Source organism: Pristis pectinata, chromosome 32 (assembly GCF_009764475.1).
Source record: "Pristis pectinata isolate sPriPec2 chromosome 32, sPriPec2.1.pri, whole genome shotgun sequence".
Taxonomy (NCBI): domain Eukaryota; kingdom Metazoa; phylum Chordata; class Chondrichthyes; order Rhinopristiformes; family Pristidae; genus Pristis; species Pristis pectinata.
Window position 1 is genome coordinate 6,389,453 of NC_067436.1, and position 21,744 is coordinate 6,411,196.

Sequence of the window (21,744 nt, forward strand, 5' to 3'; positions counted from 1 at the left end):
CAAAGGGTTTAATGAATCCAAAAATACACATCTTGTGCTACTGGCAGAGACATGTATCCACTAACTTGTTAGCTTCATTCAAATCTGTTTCAGGTATTTAAAGCTGAAAATATTAGTTTAAATTATCTACAGCATTTGAAAGTTACAACTGTTTAGTTTTGTGTTATAATATGACGACTACATCAGGGTAGGTGTCCAATGTGATGGTCAATGCAATAACTCTATGCTCGTTAGAATTGAAGCACAAGGTAAAAGTACAATCATTCAGTCAGAGAAAAGACAAGACAGACCAGAACATACAGCAGCTGATGCAATACTCGCCATTAGCATAAAATCATTAAAGTTATCAGCTTTCCACATCATCAAGCCAGGTAGACACATTATCAACATTGCACTGCTATTCTTACCAGCACAAGATGTAAATTATCAAATGAAGTTAAATGTGCCTCATTGTACCACGTGAAAAAAAGAAAAAATTGCATTTATATATGCCTTTCACCAGACTTGTAATGCACACCAGCAGCAAGCAATTGACAGTAGGAAGCATGGAGACAAGAAATGTATATCATTTAGTCATAGCTCATTTTTTGTGAAGTATTGCAATGCAGAACAGCATCCCTTCTTTTCGTATTCCCTGCTGGTGCATCACATCCCACTCAAACATGAATAACTGGTTGATGTACCATTAACTCTCTGACATCTCTCCTAACAGCAGGCACTAAGCACTCCTCTGCTGTTGTGAAGCATCATGACATTTTATGTTGCAGACATGATATAAATGTCAGGTGGAATTGCAAATGACATCCACTCTCGGGCTCACCTTTCTCCAGATACTCTTCCAGGCCTCGCCGCCTGGCATCCAGCTGCTGCTCCGAGAGTGAAAACGGCCATTTCCTTGGGAGTTTTGGGAAATGGAAGTCTGAAAATTCCCGCTTCAAATTCTGGTGAAGGATCGTGAACTCACGGAAACGCCGAGAGCAAAGCTGTCGTCCAGCCATGTAAATGTTGAACACCTAAACGAAAGTAGCAGAGTAAGTCAGAAATTGTGAAAATCCAAATACCCTTTTAGTATCAGCTACAAATTAATGGGTTAAAAAAAGTCATGGGTTAAAATCTCCCTTCAGTGACTCATTCAAACATGACACACTAGTGCGGTTTTAAGGGAGTGCTGCAGTGTCACAATTGCTACCTTTTAGAAGCCATTACACAAAAGGATTACTCAGAGCCGATGATTCTCAAATGATGTCTGGCCCCCTGAAAAATGATTAAAAATATCATATATCATCAGTCTTCAAAGGATCTTGATATGAAATAACTGCCCAGTTTTCACAAAGTGATCACAGTTGAGAAGTACTTCATTGCTTTGTGGAGTACTTTGAAATACTTCAAGATCCCAAAAGTCACTCTGCAAGTGTACGTTCTCTCTAATCTTGAAGCAACTAATTTAACTCAAACTCTGCAATCCTCCAAAGTCAATTAAACAATTATTTCTATTGTGAGAATCTCCTTTCTAAAGCCTTCTGAACACCAGAGCTTGATACACACAAATGGGCTGTTGCACTTCTCACTACACTTCAGTCACTGCCTTCAGAACATCCTGAAAGTCACTGTCAACGTATTTTTCCTCCTTTTGACTGGTTTACCAGCAATCATGCACTTAGCTCCAGTCCATACTTAGTAGACCGACTTTGCAGCTAACGTGGCAAGTAGAGGTGAGCAGGAAATTAAACCTTGCTAGCAAATCTGTACAAGGAATTGTGTTATTTCAGGGGACTTGTTGCCACATCATTTATACAGAAATCCAAACAGGCTGCAGTTACAGCAGTATCTAACTTGCTTGCTGGGTTGAACAGTGTTGGGCAGTACAATAGCTAGTGGAGACGTTGCCTCAGTACCAGAGATTCTGGTTCAATCCTGACCTCAGCCGCTGTCTGCGCAGACTTTGCACGTTCTCCCTGTGAACGTGTGGGCTTCATCCAGGTCCTCTCACATCCCACAGTCATGAAGATTGGCCACCATACTTTGTCCCTAGTGTGTAAGTGAATGGTAGAACCTTGGGGGGCGGGAGGGGGGATGTTAGTTGATGAAAGTGTGGTGAGGATAAAAAGGATCAATGTAGGATTCGTGTGTGTGTGTGGTGTGTGTGTGTGTGTGTGTGTGTGTGTGTGTGTGTGTGTGTGTGGTAGGGAGCGGGTGTAGAATGGACAGTGGATCAAACAGCCTGGTTCCATGCTGTATCTCTCTCTGACTCCATAACCCGGAAAAGCAATCCTGGACTTTGCAACAAGGCTGGAAGAAACAACTACTCACCACAAATTTCTCCCCATTTCGCTCAACATGTTTGTAACTGGGGATGGAGATTGGCACTGCCCGCTTCTCACTGTAGTCATAGTAGATGCTCCCCGAGGAGTCATCACCAGGATCAAGGCGATCAGCTTCTTGCTGTGGAACGGACAGCACTGTCAGAATCAGCTCCCGATCTCCTGCCCGAATCAGGTCCACAACCTGCTTGTGCGTTGCTCCCTCAACATTTACTCCATTTCTGCAGATACAAGGAACAGAATAATTAGAAATAATAAAAAGAAACTGCAACATACAGTCAATATGCATCAGGAGTTCAAAAACCATTGTTCAGTATCACAGTATGTGAGATATTGGAATACAGAAGGAGTACTGCATTATTGTAAGTGTTCGCTTTTCAATGAGGTATTTTATCCCAAAGCACAAATCACCCTATTTCTGGCTCAACATTTACCCCAGAGCATCAATAACAGAACTGTTTAGTGTTCATGAATGCATAAATGCGCCTATTTAAAAAGCATCTATAAACTGAGAATAACTGAACAGTTGTAAAAGTGCTGAGAGATGGAGAACCATTGGGTATATTAATGAAGAATCATATTTATCTTTCTATAGGAATTGGTTATCCCTCAGATGGCAAAGGCTCAACCCAGGTTTCAGAATAACCCATGTAAGAGTAGTTAGATGTTACAACACTGGGTTGCAAAATTCGCAGAGTGGCAAAACCATTCCAAATTTAAGTGCAAATATGCAAAGTTTTTGCTCTATCTACCACAATCCCCAACAATTAACAAATCTACAAAATAGTTTACATTACTTTTAAAGCCATGAAAAAAAAATCTATGACCTCAACTATATTTGGGCATTGCCCTCATTTGCATTAATTTTATCTTTGAGTTCTTCACCAATGCTGTCATTCATCAACTAATAGCGTCAGCATGAAACCAGGTCACTTAGGTTGTCATAGCTGACTGATGAACATCAACAGGGCAAATGAAGGTGAACTGCACAATGAAATACTTTCCTTGCCCTCTTGCCTAATCTCCTTAGAATAGCTTAAATGAAATCCACACACAATCATCTCCATTTTAGTCACTGAAGTGATATGTCTAAAGTGAATGAGGTCAAATACACCCACCCAGTGAACTGAGAACACCTACCATGCAGGCAACTATTCAAAGACAAAAGACTACCCATTATTCAACTTTCACAATTTTAGATTGCCCTATAAGTGGAAAACTTATGCTATTTCAGAAATAGTGCATTGTCTTCACATCGATTTTAAAGGTATTTTGAGGATTCCTAAGAGCAGGTGGGGTGTCAAACAATATTTCCATTCTTGGCTATTTGATTCAAATTAAACCAAACCTCCAATACTTCAGTGATGAAACCAATGAGTGACATCCCAACATCAGAACGAACTCTGAGTAAGGAGCATGCCTTAAGGTTAGCACATGAAATCACCCAACTACTGCTGAGAAATTATACCATTAGCATCACCACTCCTTAAATCTGTGGCCAGGATTTGCACATGATTTCATAGGAACCAAAATTTTCATTCCGCAGGAGATCTTACTCAAGCAACAACCATTTGTTGGCATTTCTTTTTACTGTCTTTTTAAAAAAAGACCTCAGTATTCCAGCCTTACAAACTACCAAAACAGCTGGTTAAGAAACACACCAGTCACTTGATAAAAATGTAAATCTCAATCCTTCAAGCTGCTAATCAAGACAAATAACTAATGCACTTGGCCCCATTTTCTGTTGCTGAAGTTAACTATTTTAGACCAGATGGTCATGCAGTACTGCAGAGTGGTTAGACACTTGTGCTTCGGTTTGCTTGCTCTACATGTTATCACATAGTTCCATCTCTTCCTCCATTAAAGCTGGGAACAAGGACTCCCATGACTTTGGCCTCAGGAGCATTTTGGAGAACTACGTATAGTTATACAGAGTTTCTGAAGTAACAAAAATTCCACACGGATCTGAAACAAAATTTTACAGCGCCACAAGAAGAGCACAAAATGGATAACCAAAAACTTGATCAAAGAGCTAAATCTATGGGGAAAGACAAGAGCATTTAGTGAGAAATGCCATAGCTTGGCAGCAGTCAGCAGAGCTACATTTAGGAACCATCGAGAGATCAGATTTGGAGGGTAATGTTCTTCCTGAATTATTCACCAGCGGACGTAGGGAGGAATGAATGAGGACAGGGAAGAAAGATACACAGACAGAGGAACAGTTAGGGCCCCAGAGGGACTTAATTCATTCTTGCATACTCCTGGCCGCTTCTGCTTATTGTCAGAGGAATTGGAAGACATCTGACTATTCTCCAAATTAGAAATATATTTGGCCTTGGAGCAGTAGAAGGATCAACAGAATGAAAACCGGGTGACGTTTTAAGTAAGATTCTTGTATTCTCTTAAGTTGATATATCGAGACATTTGAGTCTATTCAAGAATTTTCTCAGGTAGCAGAAACTTTCCTCGAGATGGGAAATCAAGGATGAGGGGGAATAATCTTACAATTAGGGCTAGATAACAACAAAAATAAAATCAGAAAACCTCAACATTATGTGGTAGAAAGTTGAAACAAATTCCTCCAATAGACCAGTTAATGGAATATTTGGAACAAAGCTCAATAGAATTTTGTTACTCAAAGTTATCAAGGTAAATGGAGCCAAGGCAGGAAAACTGACTAAAGTTAGAAATCAGCTGTAATAACCAAATGACAAGAGGTAGTTGAGGAGTTGAATGGACTATAGCTGGTATCATGAGGAAATGATCCCACTAAAAGAGTTTAAACAAAGCATAATTCAAAGGTTTTGGAGTTGCATTGCGGTCATGAGTGAAAAGCAGGTCAGCACCTGCCTACGGAAGGATAATAAAACTTGTATCTGAAAAATCATTCTAGGTGTGATGTGGAGCACAGCCATTTGAATATTATCGATTTCATCCCAGTTGTGCACAACAGGGCTGTGGTCACTTGGAACCTTTCTGAAACTATCTCAACTCCATTTCAGTTACTACCCTCACAGCCACCAGAAGCAGCAACCCCAGTGTGTTAGGATTGGTTTCAGGTTCAGTTTCACCATGTACATCCCAGATATTATATTGTCTGTTGTTCCCATATTTATAATGGGCCTTTTAAATTGCAAAGAAATTGAACCCTTCAGATAGAAAAACAATTATACTAATAATACTAAAAAAAATTATACTGAAATCACTGTGTCACATTCCTGCCTCTCAGCGCCATTTTAGGTCAGCTGGTAACAATGTACAAATAGCATTCGTGCTATTATCTCAACTGTTCAAGCTGCCTGATAGAAACAGAGGCTATATTGCAGCCTGTCCTGTAAGAATAACTTCTGGGCTCTCTTAACCATGGCTATCTAAATTCAGGAAGCATACACATGCTGAAGTGATAAGGACAGAATGAAGGGAAAAAGCACCTTATATGTCTGGCACAGTGCATTAGTGGCAGTCTGGTATTAACCATCACAATACTAATACAAAGAAAATTTCATTTAAATCCCGAATACCAACACTAGTTCAATATCCTAACAAGATTCTGCATGTCAAATATTTTTGGCAAACAAAATACAGTGGAGATCCAATAATCCAGCATCCGATTGTTTGGAATCCCAAGTTCAGCATCTGACTCACTTGTAGTTCAGTGCAAGACAGAGGTGCACAGTGCGAGTGAGTTGTGTCGTCGGTCCAGACTATAGGCCAAGTGCAGCTGGAGCCTGGGTAGGGATCCAGAAGACCAGGGGCCAAGAATGTGGGTAGGTTTGAGGCTGGAGCTAATGTCCAGAATGCTTTATATTTCCCGCTCTTTTTAAACTCACTGGGTTCACTGGAAAATGACACCACTGTGTCATATGCAAAAAAAAAGTGAAATAAAAGTGTAGGGGTATTATGAGCAGCAGCCAATAGTCCAGAAAATATGCTAGTCCAGCACCAAAATCTGCGAGTCCAGCATCAAAGAGGGTGCCAGATTATGCTGGAAGTCTGAAACAGAAAAGGCTAGAAATACTCAAGAGGTCAAGCAGCATATGTGCAGAAAGAAATAAAGTCATTGTTTGACAGAAATGATCTTTCAGCAACCTGGAAAGGTAACTGAACTTGTTTAGTTTTTAATCAATCGACAAAAATCAATGTTATGAAACATTAACTTCTTCCATTACTAAATAATTCAAACTCAATAGATAGTTTGAAAGTTGCTCTATTGGAACTAATATTTTACTAACTTTTGAGAACAAAAGATTTCTTTTATGTAGGATATTTTCAGGCCTTGAGATAAACCCAAGTATTTTACAATCAGTGGCTTGAAAAATTATACAGATTACTGCATAGGTTAGAGTCCAACAGCTTTATACCCCTAGTGAAGAAACAAAGGTCACTAGGAGATCATGCTGGCGCCAGATAACCAGAGTCATTCATGGATGTTTACTACATTCCCCATTTGAAAAAGAACTTAGCCACATCTCCCAGGAGATGTCCTAACACAGTTCAGTTTGCAACAATCTTTCTAACACAGTCTAAAGGGTGTGATAATGTGAAACATTACTAGACTAACAGCCAGTGTTATGGACCATTGCTACAGAGATCAGATTAAATCCCACAAAGGCAGCTGAAAGCTTGAATTCAAATAATTAAACAGAAGCTAATTTCAGTAATCGTGAACTTAAAATTTACATATCTTCATAACAATGTATCAAATTTACAAACATTCTTCAAGGAAGTTCATCACCCAGTCTGCCCTATATGTAACTTCAAACCCACCAATGTGGCTGATTCTTAACTGCTTCAGTTCAGGGGCAATTAAGGCCAGAAAATGAAATATTGCCAGCAGCATCTACATCCAACAAGCAAATTCATAATTTAAAAAAAACATTCAGAATCAACTCAGTCTGTTTCTTGCAGCTGTAATACTCAACGATACCTTCCACTGCACCTCAGTGTTAGCTGTGAGGGTCTTAATCTGGTTGCAAAGAGGATTGCAGAGTTTTGGTCTTTTTTTTGAGATCAGCTGTGTAGGCAAATCGCGCTTCCAGTTTGAGCACTGCAAGGTCCCAACAACAATGATGTACAACCAGTTAATCTAACATTTAAGATGTTCTTTGTATGATAAATGAATGCTTGAATACCTGAAGCATATCCTTACTCATTTACAAATATCACGGAACTTTTTTTAAATTCTATCTCAAAAGGGAATGCGAAGATTCAATTCAACATCTCAATTATTGATGATATCTGTGACCCTGCAATCGGTACTGCACTGATTCATCAGCCTGGATGTGTTCACAATTTGCTTTCCCCCCAAACAACCATGGCTTCTGTGCTTGAAATATAATTTTTTTTAATTGCTTGGGTCCAAGCTCCACTCCAGAGACTTGAACAAAAATCAAAGCTGACCTCTCCAGGGGAGTATTGTGAGTGTGCTCGACTACCAGAGATGCTGAATTCTCACAGGTAAATGTGGCACCATGTAGAGGAAAAACAATAAACATCTTGGTATCCTAGCCGATATTTACCCCTCATTATCACTTTGTAATTTCTAGGATCTTGCCTTGTGCCAAGTGTTGCATTTCTTACTGCAGAGTCCAACAGTGCTTACATTTGAAAATATTTCATTGGATATTCCAAAGCTTTACAACCAAAAGATTATGAAAGGCACTCCACAAATGCAAGTCTTGCATTTTCATTCTCAAAAGAGGAATGCCTGGAATTGAATCTGGAAAATATTTCCCAAGAATTGATATCTCCAGAGCAATTAACTGAATTAAAACATGGACTATCCATAATCTAATTGATGAAGATGGTGTGAGGACTGGATGACCTGCTCTGGTTCCTATACGTCTTTTCACTTCAAATGCAATTTGCATTAGATCCAGATTAAAACCCCAAAACTTTACCCCAACAAATCTCAACCACACAGGTTAGATGCAGATCAAAGTTCTCCAACATGCCCCGGTTTTAATCTCAAACACATTACCCACTACACCAGTGAAAAGTTCGTAGAAGATATTTAGAAGTCATTTAAATGACAATTAGGCTATACTGTGGATTTGAGCTTAAAAAAAATATGGGCGATTGAAAAAAAATCCTTTCCCATACTCAATAGAAACATGAGAGAAAACCAATTCTCCCACTTTAAGTAATTTCCACCTCCTTTCCCCACAACACCCCCCACCCCACCATGCTTCTTCACTTCTTCCCCTTCCTAGCTTTTTATCCTTTCTCTCCTTACCTTCGACCCATCCCCCAGTGGATCTGCTCTCCCCTCCTCCCCCACACCTGCCTACCTTTTACATGTATCTACCTATCACCATCTTGTGCCCACCCCACCTACCCTCTTTTGTCCACCTATCACTGCTCTGCTTTCCCCTCCTTTATATCGGGCTTCCCCTTTTCCTGTCTTCAGTCTTGAAGAAAGGTCCTGACCCGAAACGTTGACCACCTGCTTTTCTCCACAGATACTGCCTGGCCCGCTGAGTTCCTCCGTTTCTCTAGAGAAAACCAAACTACCTGCGCTGAAGTCGAACTCAGATCCATGAAGTAAAAAGGCCAATGTCTTAAATGTTTTCCATTGTTCTCCCAAAAAGGAAACTACTTCCTTAAGATCACAGATGAGGAAAAGGTTAAAAACATCACACACATTCTCTGACCGCGAGACTCCAGCTGATTGGTTACCATGGCTCAGTCCCTAGGAAACAGTGCACTCATTCGCCAAGAGGCATCCTGCTCGGGTCAGGAGCTCTTTAACACTGCAGAGAACAAATGCCCACTTTACTACACATACCACCACCCAGTCCAGTGTTCAGAGCGGGCCACAGCCAACTTCCAATCCTCAACAGAAACCCAGAAAAACACTTACTGAACCAACATTAACAAAAACCTCACGCAAATCAGGGCTGCATTTCATTAGGATGCATTGTGCTAAGTATGGAATAAACAACAGGGCAACACATAGTACATTGAGCTGTGAAAACATGAATACAGGGGAATGGAATATTTATACCAGGACTCTGCATTTAATTAGGAAGCAGCTACTAGTAACCGATCCACCAGTTTAAACATCTACGCACTTCATTACCAATGCACTAAGACACACCACTGCAGCATGTTGCCAAGGTTTCTTTAATAGTACCTCTCAATCCTACTACTTTCACTGCCTAGAATGGAATGGGCAATAGCACAGAAACACCATCTGAGCACCTCTCTATCAAACAACATTGTGACTTGGACACATATCCCCAAACCTGCATCAAAATCCCGGAACTTCACACATTTCTACACTGTGGAAGTACTTTCACCATATGGTGCATGGCAATTCAAGAACAGCTCACAGTTAGCAGGATCCTTCATAAAAGTTACATTTGACCTGTTTCACTCTTCACAGATGCTGCCTGACCTCATCATTTCCAGCATTTTGCTTGCTTTTGTATCATGGCTGCTTCCAGCTTTTAAAACGAAGAAAGCATTGGTTTCTCATTCGATGGCACATGTACAAATAACATGGAGACATTACAACTCATTGTCAATTTCGCCTTTTCAGGATTAGTAAGTGTGTGAATGCAGAAACTATGATTCACACTGCACCATAAACACTTTAATCGAACAATTTTTCCGACATAAACGGCTTTTGTTTTGAAAAATCAACCCCTTGCAGAAGTAAAATTTGCCAAAAATATTTGCATGTGAATTGCAAGATGGAAAACATACAAACATATGAATTAGGAGTTGGCCACTCACTTCCTTAAGTCTGCTTTCCCATTTAACAAGATTGTGGCTGATCTAACTCCACATTCCTATCCACCCTACGGTAACCTCTCACTCTCTTGGTTATCAAATATCTGCCTCAAAAATATTCAGACTCTGCTTCCACTGCCCTTTGAAGGAGTTCCAAAGACTCATGGCCCTCACCTCTTTTCAGTGACACCTAATTCTAGATTCTCCCAGGAGGGGAGAGCTTCTTCACATTCATCATGTCAAGATCCCTCTGGATCTTGCCAGTTTCAATCATATCCCCTCTCACTTGTCTAAACTCCAATGGATTCAAGCCTAGCCTGTCCAACTTTCCCTCAAAATAACCTGCCCATTCCAAGTAATAAGCAATATAGAACAAGATTATTAAGACAGCCTTTCCCCTGAACATTTTTTCCTGAAAGTGCGATGCTTTTTTGGGGGTTAAGCTCTGTCCAGTCAGGATCATGAGTTTGCAGCAGATTAATGGGCACCAGACTTTAACATATACCTGCAGCCTTCTGAAGTTAAATAGCGCAAAAGCACACTTCAATCTAGAGAAAAGGAATGAGAAATCCTCCAGCTGATTATCTGACACACAAAATCAATCATCCAATGTCTTTCCCTTTCTCTCTTTAAAGAAAAGGCTTGCATTGGAAGATGCCCAACTCGGGTATCTTTGTGACCATGGAAACACTAGCATTGTAACTTGGGAAGCTTTGTACAAAGGTAATGATGCCTAGCGGGGTTGCCTGGGCATCCAACGGTCTTTGCTAAACACACACAAGATATAAAAGCACATCATTCAGTCCAAATACACACTATTTTTTGGCCAAGTATTCTGTAAACATCTAGACTACTGCCAATTGGGAAAGGGGAAAAAATTCTTCAGGAAACAAAAATACTATTGAAAAAACAAAACACCTCTGAAGAGCAATTAATGAATCCCATGTTTACAATTAATTTGACCATATCTGGATTCTACATCACCCAACTTCTCAATGGAGACTCAAATATGCAATCAGAGAGTAAATCCCTCTCCCACAAGTGCAAAAGTCATGTGACAATGGGACACAAGCAAACTGGTGTAAGCCTCTCTTGTGCCAGCCATAGTTCCGAGGTAGTCATTTGCCTCAGAAATAAAATTTGGATTCCAGGACAGTCCAAAGCACTTTATAATTGATGTTGTACTTCAATAAATACTGAAGTGCCTTTAAAGTGGTCAACACCACCATCATTTGAATACAAACAGCAATGGAATAATGATTGGATAGCTGGTTTCACTCGTTGGCAACAATGACCACCCTACGTATCAAGGCAACATTTAACAGAATGTCACATCAAGGAGCCCATGTAAAACTGATCAATGGAAATCAAGGGAGCAAACTGCCCTGGAGTCATACCAGGGTGGTTATGGCTGGTATAGGTCAATCACCTCAGCTCACAATCATACAATTGCAACAGCGTGTGCCATCAACTCACCATCATGTGAACCTACCATCCAGAGTGCATTGCAGTTACCTGCCAGGGCTACTTCAAAATCATCTCCCAAGTCTATGGTCTCTACTACTAAGGAAAAGCACAGCAGGTCCAGAGGAATGTCACTCGTCACCGAGTCAGACACCTTTCCTGGCCAGTAAATATATTGCTGTTTCTTCGTCATCACTGGGTCTAAATCATGGAACTCCCTACCACTAGGGCAATTACCTTTGCCAGAGAGGGGTAATTCAAGAGAGCTGCTTACCACCACCTTCTCTTGGGTAATTAGGGTTCAGCAGCATGTGAAGGTATGGCTATCGTTGGTTGGGCTAAATACATTTCCTGTGCATTTGCGGAAGGCTTGCATATTCTCGTATTAGATGTGAATTAGCCATGGGGTTGAACAACAACAGCACTAGCAGAAAGCTTGAGGACTCTATTTTCCTGAAATCCAACTGCACAGAACCAGCTTAAAACCAGAAAAGTGGATCAAACTGTGAAAAGCATTCATTTGGACAAAGTATTGCGATCTGTCCATTCCCAACTAAAAAGTATTTACTGACGGATGATATTTTATTGTGGGCTTATGGTAATAGTATTGGCCAAAGTTACATTATGGCAGGTATGAAGTTGTTCATCAATTTTAAAAATGCCCATTGTTTCATTCCTTTTATGAATACACAAGTCTAGTCCATTCTGCAGTGGCAGCTGTTGTCCGTCATCTAGAAACTATTTTTTAAATAACTTGCCAGCAACATAGAAGCTAACTCCTTTGGAAACATGCTGAGGTGTATTAAATACAGACTTGCACTGTATTATAAAACTTCCTTCAGGATGATATTACATTGAGATAGTGTTAAAAACCACATTGTTTACACCTAAACAGAAAGCTCAGTAACAAACACAGTTTGCCAAGTGATAAAGGCAGAGACAATGCAAGACAGACCTTAGGCAAACAGGAAAGAGTATATACAGGATACATAGCAAGTTACTTAACTATATTCAAGGGTCTGAACTACTGACCTGGAGACAAGTTTGAATTGCATCATGACAGATGGGAAATTTAAATACAATTAAGTAAATAGTACCAGTAACTATGAAACTATTGGATTGCCTTTAAAACCCATATGGCTCACACGTCCTCCAGGGAAGGAAATCTGCCACCCTTACCCAGACTGGTCTTACACATGACCCCAGACACACAGCAATGTGATTGACTCCTTTTTGCCCTCGGACATAACCTAACAAGTCAAACAACTCAGTAGTAATTTGAAAGGGGCACAAATCGTAGCTATACTTCATGAATATACTAAAAGAAAAATTGTTGACTAGGCAAAACGATGTTTACTTTTAGGATATAAAGGACTTCCAATGGCTCAATGGGTTTTGAAAAATGGTGAATGGACAAGTTTATTTCACTGTCTCAGTGTTTCCAGTCTACCATATGGGCAGCACAGCAGTGAAGTCAAAGAAAGTCCTTGATCTGATTTTACCCAAGATTCACAACTGTTCAGCCTGAAAGGTTAAAACCTCACTACTGAAAAAATCATACATTTCTTGGAATTTCCCCATAAACATTGGTGATTGTTCAGACTTGCATCTAACCAGTCTTTCACAACCTCAGGATGTTCTAAAGAGCTTTACAGTCAATGAAGTGAAGTGCTGTAATATAGAAGATACAGCAGCCAATCAGCACAGAGCAAGGTCCCACAAACACCACCATGAAAATTAACAGACAGTAGTTTTAGTGCTGTTGAGTTGTATTGTGTGGGGACTCCCCCTGCTTCTTATCTTAATGTTGTCAATGAGATGTTTTACCCAAAAGGCAAAATGGAACTTTAATTTAAAGGCCCATTAGATGTAGCAACACCCTTGGAAGTACTGTATACAGAAATAAAGACAAGGTTTCTGGAGTCCCAGAAGTACCATTTGAAGGAACGTACTGGTTAATAATTTATATGAAACTGGCTTTTAGTTTGAGTAAAGATATAATTTATTAGACCAGATCAGGTGAAATAAACAGAAGTATAAAATTCTTGACATGCTAATATTTTGTACTTGGCTATCAGCCAACTAGTCCCAGGGGCTATTCTCATTAAATCTCTCTTAGAACATGGAATTAACGTTAATTGTGTAATGTCATTTGCTAAAGCCAAAGATCATGAAAATAACTACAGCTCCAATATAACTTCAAGCTACAAGGATCACTGAAAGCTCCAAATGGGTTCAAGAGGACAGTATCCTCAAGGATGATTGACTTGGTTTAATTAGCACCTGTATTAAAACTAGTGTTAATCCCACAGGACCATTAAAATGACTGGACAATAAAGGATAATCTCATAAAACAAAATCCAACCTTCTGGAGAAAGGGGTCAGATATATATCAAAATCAGTGAGTGAACAGTATGGAAGTGCACAGTAATGCCACTCTACTTAAAATCTGATATGGACTAAAATTTCCTAATATAGAACAGTACAGCACAGGAACAGGCCCTTCAGCCCACAATGTCTGTACCAGACACAACGTCAAATTAAACTAAATCTTTTCTACCTGCACACGATCCATGTCCCTCCATTCCCTACATATTCATGTATCTATCGAAAAGGCCAATATCGTATCTGCTTCCACCACCACCCCTGGCTGCCCTTTCCAGGCACCTACCACTCTTAAACAAAAAACCTGCCCCACACATCTACTTGAAACTTTCTCCTTCTCACTTTAAATGCACGTCCTCTAGTATTTGACATTTCTACCCTGGGGAAAAGATTTCCGACTGTCTGCCCTACTTATGCCTCTCATAATTTTATAAACTTCAATCAGGTCTCCCCTCATCCTCCGACGCTTCAGAGTTTGTCCAACCTCTCCTTATAGCTCACACTCTCTAATCCTGGCAGCATCCTGGTAAATCTCTTTTGTACATCCTTCCTGGAAGAACAAGCGCTGCTCCTTTAGAAACATCTGTCCTCTTGAAGGTGCTGTGCCCAAGGAATTCGTAAAGGCTGTATCTCAATTGAAATCCATGAAACAAGCATATCCTGAAAAGACAGCACGTCTAAAATTGACAAACACACTATAGTCAGAACCAGAAGCTTCATGGACCATTTCAAAGGGGTTCTTGGACATGGAAGCACCTTAATCACACAGGAAACAGCAAGATCCCAAAAGAAACAATGCAGCACAACCAGAAAATCTCCTTTACTGTTCTGGGTTTAGGGATAAACATTGACAGGATAGCAGGGCAAACTCTCCTGATCTGTCATGCTAAAAAGCAATTAAAGCATGCACAAGGCATTGTAAAACAAGCATGAAATATTGTGCGTTTCTCTTCTACATTTACAGAGTCCATTCTGATTCACTGAATCCTGAATGACTGTAGGCTCTGGATGAAATTTGCTTCATTTCCTGATCAGATAACTGAACTGTGAGTCACCCAAAGGATCTATGTGCTTAATTAGTCTTTCTAGCCTTGAGAGACAGCACTCTACATCAACCCTATGCTTCAATAGGTTATGGAGTATTCCGGCATCTGCAACACATGTATAACTTGGAACTGCACCGTTCAGGATGACAAATCTGATTCTGCAAAGCCACAAACATCAAGGACAGACTCCATGATGCTTTTTACACTGAGAGCGATGGGTGCCTGGAATGCACTGCCAGTGGTGGAGGCAGATATGATAAAGGCATTGAGGAGGCTCTTAGAAAGGTGCATGAATATGCTGAGAAGGGGGATATGGACCATGGGCAGGCAGAATGGATTAGGTCTCATTAGCTTAATAAGTTTGGCACAACATCGTGGGCAGAAGGACCTGTTCCTGTCCTACGCCTTGGGTGAAATATTCAGAACAGATCTAACAGCTCAAAACTCTCCCAAAGTACAATTCCACTGCTATGGATGGCACACAGCAGTTCACGGAGGCCCAATCCGTAACCTCATGGCCCAGTATATTCCTCATTCTACCATTAACACCAAGCCAGTGACCAATCCTGGCTGAAAATGGAATAGAAAAGAACTGTACCAAGCACACTAGACCCCATGAGATTAGCCAAAGTGAATAAATTAAAAATGAGGTGCCAAACTGTGAAGCTGCAACACAGGGCTATGCAGGTGCTCAATTTCAAAAAAGGGCCAACAATAGACAGCCAAGCAATCTCACAACGAACAGATGGGATTAAAGCTCTGCAGTCCTGTCATGTCCAGTGACAAATGAAGATGTACAAACTAATGGGAGGTTATGGCTCGAAAAGCACCCACATTCTCAATGATCAGAGAAAACTCAAAGAGTGCAAAAGCCTAGGCTGAAGCATTTACAATCACCTCTATTGCCTCCTGTGATCCCTGCTATCACTGCAGCCAGCCAATTCCATTCACTACGCGTGCTACCAACCAGTGGCTGAGAGCACCAGATGCAAAGGCTATGGGACTGGACAACATCCCAGCTATGGTGATGAAAGTGTATTCCAAGACCAGCCATGCTTCTACTCAAGATGCTCCAGTGCTGTTATAGCACCACCATATGCCCAACAATATAGAAGATTGCTCAGGTTCTCTCCTAGCACAAGGTTACTGCAAGTAAATGTGAATGCAGTTACAGTCAAATCATACAGTTGCTCTCAATTTATATGTTCATTTGTGACAGCAGATCCAATCAGCAGCAAAGCAATGGAAAGTATCACAGAGTGCTATTAATAACCTGCAAAATGGTGCTCAATCAGAGCTTTACAAGGACCACTTGGCTCCAAACCTTATTACAGCCTTGAGCCATGGACAAGAGCTGATTTTGGAGGTTATAAGAGGGGGGAATTACTCTGGGTATGAAGGCAATGCTTGACCAAGCACAGCATTAAGCAGCAACATACTTTACACAAAGGAAGATGGCTTTCGATTGCTGGAGATGAGTCATCCTTGGTCTGAGTTAAGTCTGTCGGGGTGGTGGGGGTTCATCATCTGAAAATTACAGTTGGACTATCCAACAACACCTTCAATTGATAGGGTATCTTTAAAGTAACAGAAGACTTGCTAGGATTGTGTGCTAACTGCAATCATTCCAGCTGCTTCTTCAGTGACTTTCCTTCCATCACTAGATAAGAAGTGGAGATGTTTGCTAATGACTGCACAAATGTTCAATTCCATTCTCAACTCAACAAATGAAGCAACCCACACCTTCCATTCAGCAAAGCCCAGATATCATTCAGGCCAGGGCTGAAAACTGGCAAGCTACACATGCAACACAAAGTATCAGTCAATAACATCTGCTACAAAACACAGACTAACAATCTATCCTTGATATTCACTGACATTACCATCAATATCCTGGTGATCACCAGTTACCAAAAACTTAACTGGATCAGCCACGTAAATACAATGACTACAAGAGTGTGTCAAAGGCTGTAGCAAGTGACTCCTTTCCTACTCCCTAAAATTCTTCCATTGGTTACAAGGTAAAGTCAGCATTTTGATAAAATTCTCCAATTGCATCGTTGAGCTCTCCTTGAACAACACAAGCTCAAGACGTTCAGGAAGCTGCAGTCTACCTGAATAGATACCCCTACAATGAATGTTCACTTCCTTAACCACTGCCGCATTTAGACTGCAGTTTGCTCCTTCTGCAAAATGCACTGTCATTACTCAATATTGCACTTCAAAAGCACCTTTCAAATTTATAAACCCTATGACTAATAAGTCGAGAACAGCAGGTGCACATTATCCTGAATTGAAGATACATCATTCCTTCATTGCAGCTCTGTCTAAACCCTGGAACAACTTCTCCAACACTGCTGTGAGAGTGCCTTCATTAGGTAGACTGCAGCAGTTCTCGGCAACTTGCCACCACCTTCTCAAGGGCAATTTGGAATAGGCAATAAATGTTGGCCTTGATAATGTCCTCATCCCATTAGTGATTAAAAACAGTGCATGCAATTCACCTCATGTGCACACATAACTAGCATGGTGATGGGAGGCAGAGGGTAGTGGTGAATACGTGGTTTTCTGACTGAAAGTCTGTAACAAGAGGTGTACCACAGGGATCAGTGCTGGGACTTGTACACACACACACATATATGGCTTGGATGAGAATGTAGCTCGTCTGATTAGTACGCTTGCAGATGACACAAAATTTGTTGGAGTCATAGATAGCAAAGGTCATCTAAGAATAGAGCAAGACGTCGATCAGCTTGGAAGTCACGCAGAGCAGTGGCAGATGGAATTTAATCCAGACAAGTGCAAGGTAAATCATTCTGGTATGACATATAGAGTAACTGGCAGGGACCTTAGCAGCGTTGATGAACAGAGACACCTTGGGGTGCAAATCAATAGCTCCCAGAAAGTGGCAACACAGACAGATTGGGTAGTGAAGGTATTTGGCATACTTGTCTTAATAGGGCAAGGCACGGAGTACAAGAGTTGAGACATCATGTTGCTGTTGTACTAAACATTGGTTAGACCACACTTGGGAGTACTGTGTACAGTTCTGCTTGCCACACTGAAGGATGTGACAGCAATAGAGAGATTGTAGAATATATTCACCGGAATGCTGCCTGAAATGGAGGGCTGTAGTCATAAGCAAAGACTACATGGGTTTATTCTCACTGGAAGGTAGGAGGCTGAGGAGTGACCTTCGAGGTTTATAAAATTATGATGGGAATAGACTGGATAGATAGGCAAGGGAGTCTAAAAAAAGAGGGGAGAAATTTAAAAGGATATCTGAGGGTTTTTTTTCTCCCACACAGAGGCCAGTGGGAACAAGTTACCAGAGAAGGTGGTAGAGGCAGATACAATTACAATATTTAAAAGGCATTTGGACAGGTACTTCCATTGAAAAGGTGTAGAGGGATAAGGGCCTAATGCAGACAAATGGGATTAGGGTAGACAGGAATCATGGTCAACATGGACAAGGTGGCCAGTTTCTATGCTGTACAATTCGATGATTCTATCCAGCACAGAACATACAAAACCTCCAGACAAAAACTACAGTTAGGCCATCCAACGTCTTCCAGAGCCCTCTAAGATGACAAAATACCTCCATCCACAGGGCTTCCTAAATTATTAACTGCTTCTTCAATGACATTCCCTTCATCACAAGGTCTGAACTTCAGATGTTTGCTATTTCTAGATAGCAAATAATTTTTTTTAATTCACCACAACTCAATTAACCAAAATATCAATCTACACACAGTATGGACTTAAATTTGCATACTTACCAATGAGTTTTGCACCACAATTTGCCTTCAAACAAGGATCCAAACTGGAATTACCCACAGAACATCTGGAAGCTGCAAGAGTGCCACTAGTGGTGTATCTCCTTAACCAATTTAATGAATCATTACAAGCATTGCAGTGGCTGAACAATGAAATTTAAGTTCAACTTAGAATTCATTTGGGATCCGAACAAAAAAAAATGGACAAAGGCAAAAGAAAGTTTTACAATTTTTTTAAAAAATGCCCAATAAAGGCCGAGAAAATTAGACTCAACACTTGTCAAGATTAATTTTAAGTACGAGAGGGGTAGCTGGATGTAGTTAAGATTTAATGCAACATTGAAAAGTACTTACAATGGACAAACTCTAACCATTTATGATATTAGTCCACATCCAAGATAACTACAGGAACTTCAAGCCATCTAATTTAACAGTGCAGCCTGACAGGCATTTGCAATTTTGGGTGCAGCTTAAAAAGCAGTTGTGCACCTCTGAAAGCAACTTAGGAGTTCTCATGTTTAATGCAATTTGTGCACCTGCCGGAAGCTACTGTGCAATTTGCTCACAAATCAGTGACCACTTATTACAAAATCTGGCTATTTCTGACTACAGTTCAACATAACCACAAGCATTAATTGTCTCAGTTTAAACTATAATTTCCCTGTGTGCATTACCAGATAAAGCTATGTAATATGCTGCAGTGCAATTGTTCTAACTGTGGTGTTTTATTACAACCTCTGTTTAGAAACATCCTTATATTCTGGTGTACCACAGCAATAAAAACCAGAGTAATTACATTAATTGAGATTTAAGAATGTGTCACAATTAGTTTGGCCCTATTCCATGCTTCTGACCTTAATTAACCATTGCACTTCTAAATACTCATTAAATTGGATCACAAAATTATGGTTTCTATGAGATTGCCCACAGTTTACACAAGATAAACAAATCTGTAGTTGGTAGCTAAATCATGCTCTCCTTTCCGAGAAGGAATTTTTTTTTTACTCCTGCTCTCCTGCCTACAACCTAAAAGGTGCAGAAATTGTGACTAGCACTTCAACTGACTCCACTCCAAATGCTTTCAACCATCTTGGGTACTGTCACCAAGGCCACCTTGATTCCTACAGTTATCCTGAACTGTTCCTTCCTTCCTCTGATTTTACCTATGTTCTTACTTCTGTTGTTAAAACCAAGATAATTATTTCACATTCTCCACAACTGGTTTCCCCAAACCATCCAACGTCTTTTCATACTATCCTTGATCTCATTTTCAACCAGAATAGTGGAATGTGCTGTCTGAAGAGATGGAGGAGGCAGATACCATCATATTTAAGCAGCATCTAGACAAGTACTTGAAATCACCAAGGCATAGAAAGCTACAAACCTAATGCTGGTGAATAGGATTAGTGAAGGTAGGTACAAGGGGCTGCATGAACGTGGTAGGCCGAAGTGCCTGTATGACTCTGACACTTTATCCCTTAATTTTTGATAACCCCAATATTATGTGCCTCCCTATTAATTTGGCTCAGTTTGTATTGAATTGTAGAAGCTCTCTCTTTAATAGAACCCCTCTTCACTTTGAAGCATATCCCTTCAGCACTTTGCCCTTCTCATGTGAAGCTTATCCCTAACCAATCCCTTCCACCCAGTTGATGTGAGCCATTTCCCTCTTCCCAATGAACTTGGCTTCTGTCTCATCAGGTACCCTTGGCCATCCTTCCCTATTTCCACTATGAACTCGATTGTGCTTTGTCACCATCTCAGACACCTTCAGTGATTCATATCAGCCATGTCCCAATTCAATTTTTTGATACTAGGCCAAGGACTGCTTCTACAGGTGAATGATAAGCAACCTGAACCAGTGGCAACCTTCAATGCATTCTATGTTCTGCCACGTTCACCACTGTTGTTACTTTCATTCCATGCGATGTTGCGACCATAAAAAACACAATATTATTGCCTTGTTCAGTCATCTCCTTTAGTAGACTTTGGAATGATCTGTGCACAATATTTAGCCCAAAAGATCTTATGACCACAGTATACCCAGAGCATTATACAGCAATGATTGCCTCTGAAGTAAAACCACACAATTGTATTGGAAACAGAGCATCAGATTTGCAAATGGCAAGGTCCCACAAACAGCAATCTGTGATAATTACTGGACAAGCTGTTTTAGCATTGTAGGATAAAAGTTGGCTAGGCCATAGACACATCACAAGCCAGAGTTTAAAAAATAGTATTCAGCCAAATTCATTTTGTTCAATTTTGTCTCACACCAAGTCCAGCAATTAAATAAGTTTTAAATTTTAGGATTCATCAGTTTTAGAATTCAGATTTTCAGAAACAACCAATTAACTGATAAAAGAGGAGAACCTACTCAGAGTATCAAAGAGATCTGACTGACTAATGATGCAGCGGTAGGCTGGAGATGATCATAATGCCAATGGAAATGAATCACAGTGCAGCCAAATCGGTACCCAAACTGTAGCCTCCTCAGACCAGCAATTAAGCCCAAGATTACTCATGCCCATCAATATTTCATTAAGTTTGAATGCTTGGAAAGGGGTTTTCTTTCACTGTTTCATTGGTAAATAAATCCAAAGATTCAAGGAATGAATCCTCCCCAAGCTATGAATGCCCTTCTTATGGACACCTGTACATACGAACGAGCTCCCATAGTATTATTATATTCAAAGTCCGATGTACATACACACATTAATTCCTACAAATGGCAGAACTAGTTCCCTCTCTCTCTACTTCTTGCAATTGTTCTTTCCTATCAATCTTATGGGCTTTTGATGCTATTCATTACAATACTGTGAAGGCATGGTTACTGTAGCGAGTGATTTTTGCATATTTCCTGACTTATGGACAAAATCGTATTGTATTTATATAGAAACTCGGGACCATCCTATTTTAGTGAATGTAGTATTTTTCAAGTGTAGCAACTACTGTAACATCAGAAAAGAAAACAATTTATAAACACCATTGTCCCTCAAAAGTTGGAATAATGAC

At 40.3% G+C, this 21,744-nt stretch overlaps 1 protein-coding gene across 2 annotated transcripts in view; it reads right to left on the reverse strand.

Moving 5' to 3' along the window:
- LOC127585222 (sorting nexin-27-like) overlaps positions 1 to 21,744 on the reverse strand; it is a 90,770-nt gene that overhangs the window by 43,010 nt on the left and 26,016 nt on the right. For both annotated transcript variants that reach the window (XM_052042508.1, XM_052042509.1), the window contains exons 2-3: positions 2,311 to 2,542; positions 821 to 1,013 (exon numbers count right to left, since the gene is read on the reverse strand). In XM_052042508.1, the coding sequence (XP_051898468.1) occupies positions 821 to 1,013; positions 2,311 to 2,542 (425 nt within the window). The remainder of the gene's footprint in view (positions 1 to 820; positions 1,014 to 2,310; positions 2,543 to 21,744) is intronic.